Source organism: Belonocnema kinseyi, chromosome 5, assembly GCF_010883055.1.
Source record: "Belonocnema kinseyi isolate 2016_QV_RU_SX_M_011 chromosome 5, B_treatae_v1, whole genome shotgun sequence".
NCBI classification, from domain to species: Eukaryota; Metazoa; Arthropoda; class Insecta; order Hymenoptera; family Cynipidae; genus Belonocnema; species Belonocnema kinseyi.
Window position 1 is genome coordinate 2,648,846 of NC_046661.1, and position 13,584 is coordinate 2,662,429.

The 13,584-nt window shown below is 33.7% G+C and overlaps 1 protein-coding gene and 1 long non-coding RNA gene across 2 annotated transcripts in view; one reads left to right on the forward strand and one right to left on the reverse strand.

The window, feature by feature from the left end:
• The window catches only part of LOC117172850 (glutaredoxin domain-containing cysteine-rich protein CG31559-like), a 27,701-nt gene extending 25,970 nt beyond the window's left edge, over positions 1 to 1,731 (reverse strand). The window contains exon 1 of the mRNA XM_033361102.1: positions 1,597 to 1,731. Coding sequence (XP_033216993.1) covers positions 1,597 to 1,731 — 135 coding nt within the window. The remainder of the gene's footprint in view (positions 1 to 1,596) is intronic.
• Positions 1,732 to 11,302: 9,571 nt separating this feature from the next.
• Positions 11,303 to 13,584, forward strand: part of LOC117173484 — a 120,870-nt gene continuing 118,588 nt past the window's right edge. Inside the window, exons 1-2 of the long non-coding RNA XR_004467199.1 lie at positions 11,303 to 11,531; positions 11,657 to 11,821. This is a non-coding gene — a long non-coding RNA (uncharacterized LOC117173484). The remainder of the gene's footprint in view (positions 11,532 to 11,656; positions 11,822 to 13,584) is intronic.

The following is a 13,584-nucleotide window of genomic DNA, read 5'->3' on the forward strand; positions in this document are numbered from 1 at the left end:
GGACCGTAAGACATAAAGAATTTGAAATCTACGATTTGAAATCAATAAATATCAACGGTCGAAGAAAGGATTGATTTGTTTCATCAAATCATTTTACAATCCTAATTTTATTAATAATACATTCTTTTTAATCGAAAAGTCTACTTCATATTTTTAGTTAATAATGCATTTCCTTTTGATAAAAATTCTACAAAATAATTAAATATTTAAATTAATATTTTGTTACCAAAATGATTGTTTCAAATGCAAATTAATTTTCTTCATTGAAAATTCAAGTAATCCATTTTTTAAAAAATTGTTCGTTTTCGTTGAAAATTGAAATTTAAAATTTACCACTGATAACTCATAATTTATGGTTAAATATCAACACTCTTAGTTCAAAATACAACTACTTTCTTAAAAACACATTTTCTTGGTATAAAATTGAATTATTTGATCAAAAATTTGTTTTTTTCTTGATTAGAAGTAAATTTTTGGTTCAATACAATGTCAATGTACCGCGTCCTACTTGCCCTCTCAGCGACCTTTTTATATTGTTCAGTGCTGGTTTGGATATCGAAGCGCTGTGACTCTCAACCGGCGCCTTCTCTATTATGTTACAGGGGTACATCTAAATGGAATAGTGTATGAACTCTGTTGCGCCCTACTGTGGGGGTCTAACCGAAGGGGCGTTGCCGTATTAAAATGTTTGGGCTACTGCAAGGCACAGTAACGTACGTTAATTAAAGAAAAAAGTAACGTACGTTACTTAAAGACATTTTGGTAGTATCTATAAGAAATATATTTATACTGAATTAAATATGTATGGAGTTTAATTGTTAACGGAACATAGGGGGCAGCTCTCAAAAATATAGTCTAGTAAATATTTTACATTGGTGATAATAACTCAAAAATTTTCTGCTGCTTTATTGAAAATTTGAACATTGTGGAAAATGTCATTTTTGCAAGTTGGTCTTTTCATTTCTAGAGTACACTAGTATACAATTTTGTGAAACAAAATCGCGAATCATAGCAAAATATAATTTTTTAAAAGTATATCGTTTCTCATTTGTAAGACGAATTCGATGAATGGGATTTTTTCTGTACAAAGATTGAATGGAGACAACTAAAGATTTTGAAAATGTCCCTTATTTAATATTTCTAATTTTTTATTCTAGTGTTAGAGCGATTTGTTCATGTTTTTGAATTCGGATTTTTTTAAAATTACTTTATCGGACAACAGAAAAATTCGAATCTTGGTATTCTAGGTTTTTGATTACAAAATTGGTGACATTATTTCACGTTCTCATTCCCATTGGTAGCTTTCATTAGCGGTGGATTCAGGGGTAGGCTCTGGGTTGAACCCCCCCCCCCCCCCCCCCCCCCCCCCCCCCCCCCCGAACTACGGTCTTCACTTTTTATATCAGAAAGTGAAAACAAATAAAAAATTTTGAAAAATTAAAAAAATGTCAAAGAATATAAATCATGTTCCATCTGGTTTCATTAGAAAAGGATAAATCGACCAATCGCCGCCCTTAGAAAAGAACATGTTGACTTTTTCGATTTCCCCTCTCTTTCTATTCCCTATTCCATTCCACTTCCGACAGTCGGACCTACCGGACCAGCAGTGGAACTCCGATGCCTCAAGTCGAACGGACCTCTCTTTCTACCATGTGCGACAGACAACGAGGCGTGATCTAAAACGAGGCAATGGTTTGTCAAAAATATTGCTCGTAGTACATCATTTATCATGCTTTATAATTGTTGAAAATGCTCATTTCCATGTCGTTCTATACACATTTCTATTTCATATATACTACTCAATCCAAGCGTTTAAAAACAAAATTAATGATCAAACAAAAAAGCAAGAAAAAATCGGGTCCCCCTACCCCAAAGCTGAATCCTAGATCCGCCACTGGCTTTCAATCCTTTTAAAATAAAAAATGTACATTTTAATTTTTTTTATCGGCATCTTTCAGAAATAATAAACAATATTCCATTATCAAGAATTATATTTTAAAAGATTTTCTTTAATAGTTCAGGTTTGAATATTTACAATTGGAAATTATTCAATGTCAACGACTTTCCATTTAAAATTCATCATTTTTGAATTCTTGCAATTAAAGACTATTCAATATTATTATCATTTATATTATCATGAATATTAATAATTCTTTGATGTTTATAAAGTGGTTTTTATGTTAACCAAATAAATAATAATGTTATAAGTTACAATAAATTGGAAATCGGTCGTTTTTTGTTATCGGAAAATATAGATAGAATGTTAGAGCCTGTTATTAAACTTCATGAATAACGAATTATACGAAATTCAAGCGGAACTTTAAAATTATAATTAAAAATGAAAACATTTTAAACATACTTGGATTATAATGTTAATTAAAATGTTAAGTCTGAAAGGAATGACTAATTTTTACATAAATATAAATGTTAAATAATACATTTAAGAAATTTTCAAAGTCAAATTATGATGAGATCCTTATAATAGAGATAATTACATCCGAGACATCGTTGCTGACAATTAATACAATTTTATTAATTTACTTCGGTAAATTTGGTCTTTTTTGGAAATTTCAACCAAATTAATGAATATTCAACCAAAAAAATACAGTTTTTTTTACCAAAAAGACACATTTTGAACAAAATAGATGAATTCTAAATTGAAAGAAGTACATAAATGTATATTTGTATAAATGTATAATTAAATTATACAAAATGTACGCTTTTGGCGCGTTACTTTATACCCGTCCCGTTCAATCTCCCGCTAGTATACCCAATTTCTCATATTTTGTATTGTTTTGAGTATCATATCTGTAGTTAATGGATGCCTACATCTCCCGTGTACTCTGAAAGTGCTTTTCTTAGTCTTTTTTTAATCTTTATCGGTAATAAAAACTGTATTATAGGTTCCCCTAACCTCAAAGTGACACGTGTTGATATGTGTTGATTTTACAATTTGCCTTCTTTTTTAACCAAGAATCGTCCTTTCGATCTGACTTATGGACTTTTTCTTCCGCTGAATCAATTTGCATATGTGTGAAGTATGCTAAATGGCTTCTGCAATTTAATGAAACTGAGTAAAGAGTGCCTAATTGTGCCTATACTATAGTCACTATTGTTTGGCCTGTACGCGTGTTCACTGTGTGAGTGGATCAGTTCACCAACACCAATTGCCTAAACTATAAAGTTGTGAAAAATAATCCACCATGAGTACACAGGACAATGAGAGCAGACTCACAATACCCTCTTCTCAAGATGAGAATTATACGTGCCTTATTTGCAAGGAATAGGTAGTCAAGGAAAATACTTTTGGTCCGGCTTGCCAAGCCCCCTACCACCCTTGATGTGCTAAAAACCACTATGATACCTGATTTAGGATACAAGAAATGCTGGGGTCCCCCTGTCTCTCCAGGACCACTTGATTTTCAATTTTTACTTCGTGCTGACTTCGCTATTCTGAAAGAGTCCTTGTCAGCTGACTTAGAAAAGGTAAACAGCTCAGTGTCAGATTTATCACGGGATTTCAAAGCTTTTAATACTAGACTGCCAGATGGCGAGACTGCTATTGATTCTCACACAAAGAGGATTGATTAACTTGAAGTTAAAGTTGTGGAGCTCCAGGATATAGATCTTTTCAAACACGCGCTAGGACACTCCTCGGATATCCTCGGTGAGTTTAAAGACGGTTTGAAGCGCAAAAACAATTTAAGAATTTTTTTTTTACCTGAGGCTGCGCCTTTACCGACGGCACAGAGCAATTCTCCTCAAGTTCAAGACAAACTGTCTATTGTTAACCTCTTCCAATCCTTTCTATCTGATAAAATTGATCTTGACCAATTTAAAACCTGGCGAATTGGAACATTTTCTCAGGCTCTTCCAAAGCCCAGGCCTATAAAAGTGAACTTCACAACACCACTTTCTACTATGCTAGTCCGCAAGGCTTTTGTGGAAGCAAAACTGTCACAACAGTTACCAGGTCATTTAAGAGCCCTGAGTATCTCAATCGACAGGACCCAATTACAGCAAGAGGAATACCGAAGAGCCAAGAAAGAACTCGATGTCAGAACCAGCACCGGAGAAACGAACCTGCGCATTCAAAATCGTCGCGGTATTCCAACAGTTGTTAAAATCATACCATCTACCGCCCACCCAAACCCGCGTCAACACTACAGTTAAATAAGGTACACCTGTTATTATTTTATCAGAACACTCACGACCTTAATACCAAACTTAACATTGTTTACAATTTCCCTGATATTGAACTTTATGATTTCATAATTGTCACCGAATCTTGGTTGAAGCCCACCCTTCCAAACAATTATATTTTTTATGGGAATCAATTAGACGTTTTCAGAGATGATCGTATTGGCCAAAGAGAGGGTGGAGTGCTTGTAGAAGTGAAGCCATATCTACATGCTTCTATTATTAATTCAGCATACATTTTGGATCTTGACTTTAATATTAATATCGTTGACATTGAAGTAATTATGAAATATATACCGCTAATCATACTCCCAATCTATTGTCCGCCAGATTTCACTATTTTACAACTTTATACTTTTTTTGACAACCTATAAGACCTTTACGAACCCCAATGCCCTAATATTGTTATTATTGGAGATTTCAATGCACCTAAATTGATGGATTTCTCCCTTGGTACCTCTCATGACAGAGAATCAGCCCTATTCCTCAATATTATAAAATCTGTTGATCTTGTACAAAGAAATTCTATCTTGAATAAGAATAACTTATGCCTTGACCTTGCTTTTACGAATTTTCAGTGCCACATTAATAAAGCTGTTACTCCTTTAGTCGCTGAAGACGTTTATCATCCTGCTCTATTTCTTGAATTTACCCTTAAATCCAACTCCTACTCAGTGCTTACTAGTGCTGTGATTGAATCACCCTTTCTAACGCTTAATTTAAGAAAGCTGATTTCTCTGCATTGTATATAAGCCTTGCCAATATTGACTGGTCTTTCTTAAAGCTCTATGGTGATAAAGAGGAGGCTTACTCCGCTTTTACTTCCGTTTTATTAGAACTCATAATGGCCTGTGTCCCCGTTTACAAGCCTAATAGTCGACAGCATAATAAATACCCACCATGGTTCTCGAAATCTCTTATAAATTATATATCTATTAATAATAACCTGTGGAAAAGGAGTAAGCATGGATATCCAGCTTATTACACTGACAGGACAAAAACTTTATCTCATAATATTAGCAAATCGATCAAGCGAGATTACCTCCGCTACATCAGTGGCACTAAGAAGGACGTAAAAAAGAATCCAAAAAATTTCAGGAAATTTCTTAATAAGAATAATTTTTCCACTCAACTACCTGCAACTCAACCTTTTGCTCATTTCCACCTTTTGCTTTTAATCTTTTCGCTGGAAACTCTTTCTTCTTATCAATTAATTATATCACAGCTGCAGCTAAGACTCTCAAACCTTCACACACAGCAAGTATTGACCAAATCCCTAGTTTTTTCGTTAAAGATTGCGCTACTGTATTATCAGAACTACTAAAAATCTTATGTGCTTTATGCAATATGCAAATGATGCTTTACGAAAAAGTTACCAGGTGCACGTTGTCTATACTGACATCTCTAAAGCTTTTGACAGGATCGATCATACAATTCTTCAATCAAAATTGAAAAACTTGGATATCCTAAGTAATTTCGTACAATTGCTGCTCAATTATCTGTCAAATAGGCCTAATCAAGTAATGTACAGAGGATGTTTGTCAAAAACTTTCCATTCCACGTCAGTAGTTCCTCAACGCTCTGCCCTTGGCTCATCGATCTTTAAGATTTATGTAAATGACGTTAACCAATTCACAAATTCCAATATCCTAAAATACGCAGATGATATGAAGTTTTTTAGAACCATTATAAGCCAATCAGACCACGAGGCACTCCAGGCTGATCTAGATAACCTTCTCCAATGGTGTATTAGAAATGAATGGCACTTAAATACTAAAAGGTGTCGTATCCTGACCTTTTCAAGATCAGCCAGTCCAAATTTTTATGAATACAATATTTATATTACCCCACTGGAAAGGGTTTTTTCCATCCACGACCGAGGTCTATTATATGACCCTAAACTTCTGTTCACAGATCAGATTCAAGATATGGTATCCTCAGCCTCGAGGGCCCTGGGCTTTATAATTCGATCTAGTAAACTTTTTAATAACATTTTGCTATAAATATGCTCTAAAATGCCATGGTAAGGTCAAGATTAAAGTATTGTTCCATAATTTGGAATCCAATACATGCAAAATACTCAAATCAAATTGAGAACATCCAAGAAAGGTTCCTTGAGTACATTACCTTTAAACGAAATAAATTCTACCCCCCTCGAGGATCGGGCTACCTTGCTACGTATGCAAACTTTGATTTCCTGACGCTAGCTGAGCTTCGTATTTTAGCTGCTTACTTTTTTATGTTTAAAATTCTACGATCTGAAGTTGACTAAAAAATTGCTAAAAAATCAAAATTCGTAAGATGCGTTAACTCATATTCAATTCAGACAAGAAACCCGACATAAAGTTTATCTAGTTTCTTTTTTCAAGTATTATCGTTTAACAAATTTACTTAAGGAATGATTTTATACTACAATACTGTTTAGTGATCATCAGACGATATCATGAGCTGTTTCTACGCAACTACATCCAAAGACTTTATCAGTCAGAGAGCTCCGAGTTAACTAATTTAAATTATTTTATGTGTGCTTATATAAATAGCTCCATTTACATTTCTACGAACGTTTTTACTAGCGATTTTTTAACTTGGAGGGACTTTATAAGATGCGTTACCTCTCATTTAGCTTTTATTTTTTTTTCAAGTTAGAAATTGAGTTATACTTTTTTGTTTTTCTGTTTTTTACACTACATGAATGTTCAGTCTTTTTTCCAATCCTAAAAGAAATTAGTTTCGAAAGACATAAAATTAATTTTGAACGAAATAGTTGAATTGTCACGAAGTCTTTTCGTAATTTTATCCTAAAATTCGTAACTTAACGTAAAATTAGTCAATTTAAACAAAATTTATCGTAATCTCGAATTCAGTAACAAATATTTGAAAAACTCCATTACTTTTGCGTCTAAAATGTTTCTTAAATTTCCGAAAATTTTTAACAGTGTAGTGTATAACAATCCCGTGTGAGTGTGCGTGTGTATTTTAGAAACGAATTAGAGAAAGCATTGTAAATTTTTTCTAGAATTTTGTTGAGAGATTTTCATGATATATTGCAAAATCGAGAGAAAGAAATTAAATGCGAATAATTTCTACTCTGAAACGTGGTTGATATATAATACGTGCAATACAATTTTTTGAACACCCTCGAAACTCTAAAGTCGACATGAACAATAGTTTAATGATTTTTATTTTCGTATTCACTCCGGAACTATTTTTCTATGATTGTCGTTTCTGCAGGCATCTTACTTTGAAGTTTAAGAATTCAAAGGTAAAGAGGCATATATATTAGAATTAGACACTATAAAACCTATTTTACTAACATTGAGAACATTTTACACCTGTGGCGGTTCGTGCTCACTAAGTATCTAGCAAATTCATGATGCCACTAATTTATTCCAAGCAACTCTCTGAAACGGATTTTGTGTTAAGAACTTCAAGTTTATTTGAATGACACATTCAGCTTTCAAGGCTACATTTTTCATTTCTCTTAAACTTACATAGCAAAACGTTTTCTACAGTGCATATCATGATCACATGCCAAATAAGCTGATAATGAAGAGGAGAGGGACTAAGTAGAACACCAAAACCCATCAATGAAAAATGGAGAATATATTAAAGATTTTGAAACGCTTGTCGCTTGTCAAGGATCATGGGGGCGCCTCTGGAGCCACAGCTGGGGGCCACATCATGAGGGATGGTGGCGATGGTGAACTGCGTGATGGTCAGGCAGATCTCACTATTCAAACAGCTGGCTAGCAAGAACATCTGCGACAAACGTTAATCAGTGGGACATCAACTGTAACTGCTGAGGATGCTTTGGCTAGCGTTAGCTATTTGCAGCCAACCACCCCGACAGAAATACCGTGGGAGAGCATCAATTAGAATACCACAATGAAAGACGAATTCGTGCGTCTCTATAACGAAAGTGCGAATTTTGAAACGAAAATGGAAAAAGGATACAATTAAGGAAAAAAATTTGCTTCAAAGTATTCTAATATACAGGGTGTCTGAAAAGTCCCGGGACGGTTGGATATTTCCTCAGGTAAAATATTTTTTAAAAAAGTGAAGGTCATTCCTGAAGTAAATTTCAAGGAGGAATTCAATAGTGACCTTCATTTTGAACTTGAAGTTGACCTTCATGGCTTTTTGAAGGTCAACTTTGTTTTCTTAAATGGAACCCCATTTTTTACATCTGAATTCGATAGAGCGGTTACAGCGTTTTAAATATTGTTAAATCATAAGGAAATTTTTCATTAAAAGTTCCAGGAGTTCTGGTGAGAGTTCTGTCCCTTCCCGAAGAGTTATACAGTCCTATACCGTTTTTCGATATTTAAGTCAATATCTAAGGCGATACCATAAGTCATATACCGTTTTTCCATACGAATATTACGAATCGAAACTAAATTTACATATTACGAGTACATACTTACTATCTTTCGCTAGAAGGTTATTATGGCGCAAGCTAAACTTTCGGAACGAGAGAGGGTATCTGTATTAATGATGCGTGGTTGGGGAGATCGAGTTCGACCTTATGATCAAGTTCATTTGCCTTTTAATCGCACTTTTCGTAACGGAGAAGGGTTAAATCCTGTCTCAGAAAAACTACAGTACCTGGAAAGGAATTTTGGCCACGCTTTACTAGAGTTCAGATGTGTCGAACCAACACTAAGGCATTCTCTTCCCAAAGTGAACATCACAAATGATCTGCCTGCACTAATAGCATATCTCGACCGCAAGGTCTTACCTACGTATTTGAACGTAGCACAAACTGCGTTAGAGGTGTAAACTCTTGTATACTGTGCAGCTGTGGCAAGCGTTGGAACCATGGGCCGGAAAACTAGGCCTGCAAATGGAGTTTTCGTCCCAGCAAGGAATCGAGATCCACCATGGAAGATCAGGTTGGATATGAATGTCAGCAAAGTCAGGTGCAAATTGGGTCGATTAAATCAATATAAAAAAGGAAATAGAACTAGAAAGCTGATAAACCATGTTAGAAAAATCATCCACCCTCGACACATCGAGACATTAACACCAGCAATATTGGATGAAATTTTAGACTCTCAACGATAGAGACTTAATGTTCTTACAGCCAGACTGCGTCGGTACAAGAAAAGTAATGCACAAAGGCAACAAAATCAAAACTTTCAGACAGATCAAAGAAGGTTCTATCGTGAACTGAGAGTAAAGCCAAATAACCACCAAGACACCGAAGTCCCTCAATTGGAAAATATGACTAACTACTGATAGGGTGTTGGGGAAAAAATAAACAGATGTAATTTGGACACTGCGAGGTTCAAACTGGAGGCAGCAAGTGCAAGCAATAGCCCTGAAATGCATCTGACAAACAGCACAGCTTTAGATGTTTCAGCGATCTTGAAAAGGGCAAGTAATTGGAAAGCTCCAGGTCCGAGCATGGTGCACAACTTGTGGTATAAGTACCTGACGAGTGTGCATCTTGTGTTGGCAAGGTGTTTTCAGAAGATCATTGAACACACAGATCTGATGCCAGGATTTATGCTCCAGGGTACTACTTATATGATACCAAAAAACCAGACTTTCAAAATCCATCTGACTTTCGACCGAAAGCTTATCTTCCAACAATTTATAAATGTCTTACAGCTATCATTGCAGATAAGGTATATTCTCATTGCGACGAGAAGGACATTCTCACAGAAGAACAAAAATGATGTTTAAAAACTGACGAGGCTGTAAAGATCTAGTCACTATAGACGCTGTTGTCATGACTCAAGCTCGTAAGCATCAAAGGAACTTACACATGGCATACATTAAGTACAAGCAAGCGTTTCCGTCCGTCAAACTAATATTTTTACTAAAATTGTTCAGAAGTTCTATTGACTACTGGTGATAATTTATTAGAGCTGATTGAGAGGTCCCTCATACAATAAATTCCGACGTTTCGCCTGCACTTCGGTAGCCCGCTTCGAGGCAAAAATGGCAGAATAACATAACCTATAAAATTACAGTATAGTTGTTCGAGATTATTTATACGTATAAAATTGCTCTGGTTCAAAGTTATTTAAATAAATTAAAATTATGAAAAATTACATATGTCAAATGTGTGAGAATAAACATACTTATAGTTTATATGAAACATTGTTTTGAATGTGGACAAGTCATTGTTGATTGAAACAGTTGTGGTTATAATGTTAAGAGTAAGAAATTCGTTAAAAAATTCTTAAGCTAGACGATAAGAGCACTGAGAGCTTAGATACTTCCGACTTTTACCGTATGGTAGACACAGTATTTAAATAAATTAATATAAATAAAAACATTTTGAACCTCTATTCATTCTGTGTCATGCCATAGGCGAAGTGCGATGGTAAATACTTAGAGTGAGAAGTATACACGACGAAGCAGGGACGGTATGTTGTCCATAGCGCAAATAGTACATTAGAATTGACGGCTATATTCATATAATTCGTTCTATTCAGTTTACATGTAAACGTAGATGCGTAGAGCGAGATGTATATATGACGAGGCAAAAATGGTAGATTGAATATATCGCAAGTAACATATGATTATTCACGTTTTCCATTAAAGAGATATGATGATTTACGTATTTTCATTGACTTTTGGATAGTATTAGACTATTATAGATGCCGCTAATACCGTCGAAATCCGATTTTAAATTAACATTATTGCTACTTTTAACGATATAAAGCATTTCCATAAATAGTCTTCTATAGTAAGAAGGTTCTTTAGTTAAAATACTGTAGTTTTTATACTCAAAATTGTGTCTGAATTCTATTGTATGTGTAGTCGAAACGTCGGAATTTACGATTTGAGAGACCTCTCAATCAGCTCTAATAAATTATAACCAATAGTCAATTGAACTTACAACCTTTTTTATTAAATACTACAACTTTTTAAAAAACCGCTTTATCAAAACTTGCAATAGAATTCAAACACAATTTTGATTATGAAAACTACAGTATTTACGCATCTACGTTTACATGTAAACTTAAAGAACGAACTGAATGTATATATCCGTAAATTCCTCATGTACTACCTGCGCTATGGACAGCCCACCGTCCCTGCTTCGTCATTATACTTCTCACTCTAAGTATTCACCACCGCACTTCACCTATGGCATAACAAAGAACGAATGGAGATTCAAAATGTTTTTATTTATATTAATTTATTTAAATACTGTGTCTACCATACGTTAAATTTCGGAAGTACCTAATGTCTCAGTGTTCTTATCGTCTAACTTAAAAAAATGTTTACAAACTTCTTACTTTTAACATTATAACTGCAACTCTTTTAATCAACATTGACTTGTCCACATATAAACCAATATTTCATACAAGATATAGGTATATTTACTCTCACACATTCGATATATGTAATTTTTCACAATTTTAAGTTATTTAGCGAACTTTGAACCAAAGTAATTTTATATGTACAAATAATCTCGAACAACTATATTGTAATTTTATAGGTTATGTTATTCTGCCATTTTTGCCTTGAAGAGGACTACCGAAGTATAGTCGAAACGTCGAAATTTATTCTTTGAGGGACCTCTCAATCAGCTTTAATAAATTATGACCAGTAGACAATAGAACTTCAAACCTTTTTTTATTGAATACTATCCTGGTCGACACAAGTAACACCAACTACTATTACTAATATTTTACGATTTAGTTCATTTGCGTTAATTTTTCTTTTGCAAATCAGTGTTACGTATGACATTTTTAAAGATGCAGTTGTTTTTATTGCATTTTTTAAAATTCTATACATGAAATGTCTTGAGCTGCACTGGACAAGTAAGTTATAATGATATTTTTTAAATCTGGAGTCTTAAGATTTTTTTTAACCATAAGGAAATTATAGCTTGAGTCTTCAGTATAAATTAAATAAATATCATACACAACACCAAATTTCAAACGAAAAATTAACAAAAATTGAAATAATTTAAAGACGAAATAATTTAAATGAAGAAATGACACTATCAATGTTATGAAATTAGGAAAAAACTTTTTTATTACCAGATGATATAAAATACTATCAAACATTAAAAAAATATTTGCTAACGTTGAAAACTATTATATTTTGAACTTTTTTAACATATCAAGATTATAATACTTACAAAACACAACACAGATCACTATCCATCACTATGAAAAATGGTGGATTTTAAACAACAATCTGCCGCACAATTCCCGACAAGATTCAGAGAATGGTTTGAACAAGTAACGTATAAATCTAAGGGAATGTGTTCCTTAATTTTTTCTTGTAACTCTGCATATTTCACTGACATATTAGGCGTATTATCATAAGGCTGACCACGACAATCTTTTAACTCGATATCTAAACTTTATAAAGTCTCGAGAACCGCACTTTCTAAACAATGAACGAAGTAAACATTTATTTCAATAAATTTGATGAATTTTCTAACAGGTTCGCCGTTTTCATTAATGTATTTCAAAATAAATGTGACCTGATCTACATGCGATATATCAGGAGTACAGTCTACACATATTGAGTAATATTTACTCGCCTGTACCTCTAAAACTATTTTGTGTAGAACACGATCATAAATTGATTCAATAAATTAATTGCAAATGATCTTAGAAAGATACGATACATTTCCTGTTGCTTTATTTCCGTAGTTCTTAATATGATCTTTTAAAAGTGAAACCTATTCCGCGATGAGTTTTAATATGCCTAAATAATTTCCGTTGTGCTCTAAACCAAAAGTTTCATCACTTCCTCTAAAGGCTAAGCCACGAGTATTTAGAAATTTAATTACGTTAACAATTCGCTGAAAGATTTGGTTTCCAATACTAATGCTCTTTTTCGTAGCTTTTCTCTAAAGCAGTATTTAATCCACCCAGAAAGCTGGATCTTGAAAGCCAGATTTGTACATTTTTGTGACGTTCATTACTTCGCTCGTGGGATATAAAAAATTTCGAGGCATTCTTCCAATCTTTATAACCGCGTGTTAAGGAAGACTCATTTTTTCCAAATAATTTACAAATTTTGCATATTACAGATCCTAATGATTTGGAATATAATAGCCATTCTCGAAGCACAGTCTTTCCATTGGTAGTTTCTTGTAAAATAAAGAGCTCTTAACAGACTAAAAAGAATAGATTACTTTTCTGTTATTTGCATCCGATCGTCTGAAGATGAATTTGTTCGATCTGAAACCATTTTTATTATTTTTAATATTATTCCAAATTATTTTTCAAATTCATTTTTACACTCAAATCATAATCTGCCTGTATGCCTGTCTGCCTGTCTGTATGCCTGCCTGCCTGCCTGTCTCTCTATCTATCTATCTATCTATCTATCTATCTATCTATCTATCTATCTATCTATCTATCTATCTATCTATCTATCTATCTATCTATCTATCTATCTATC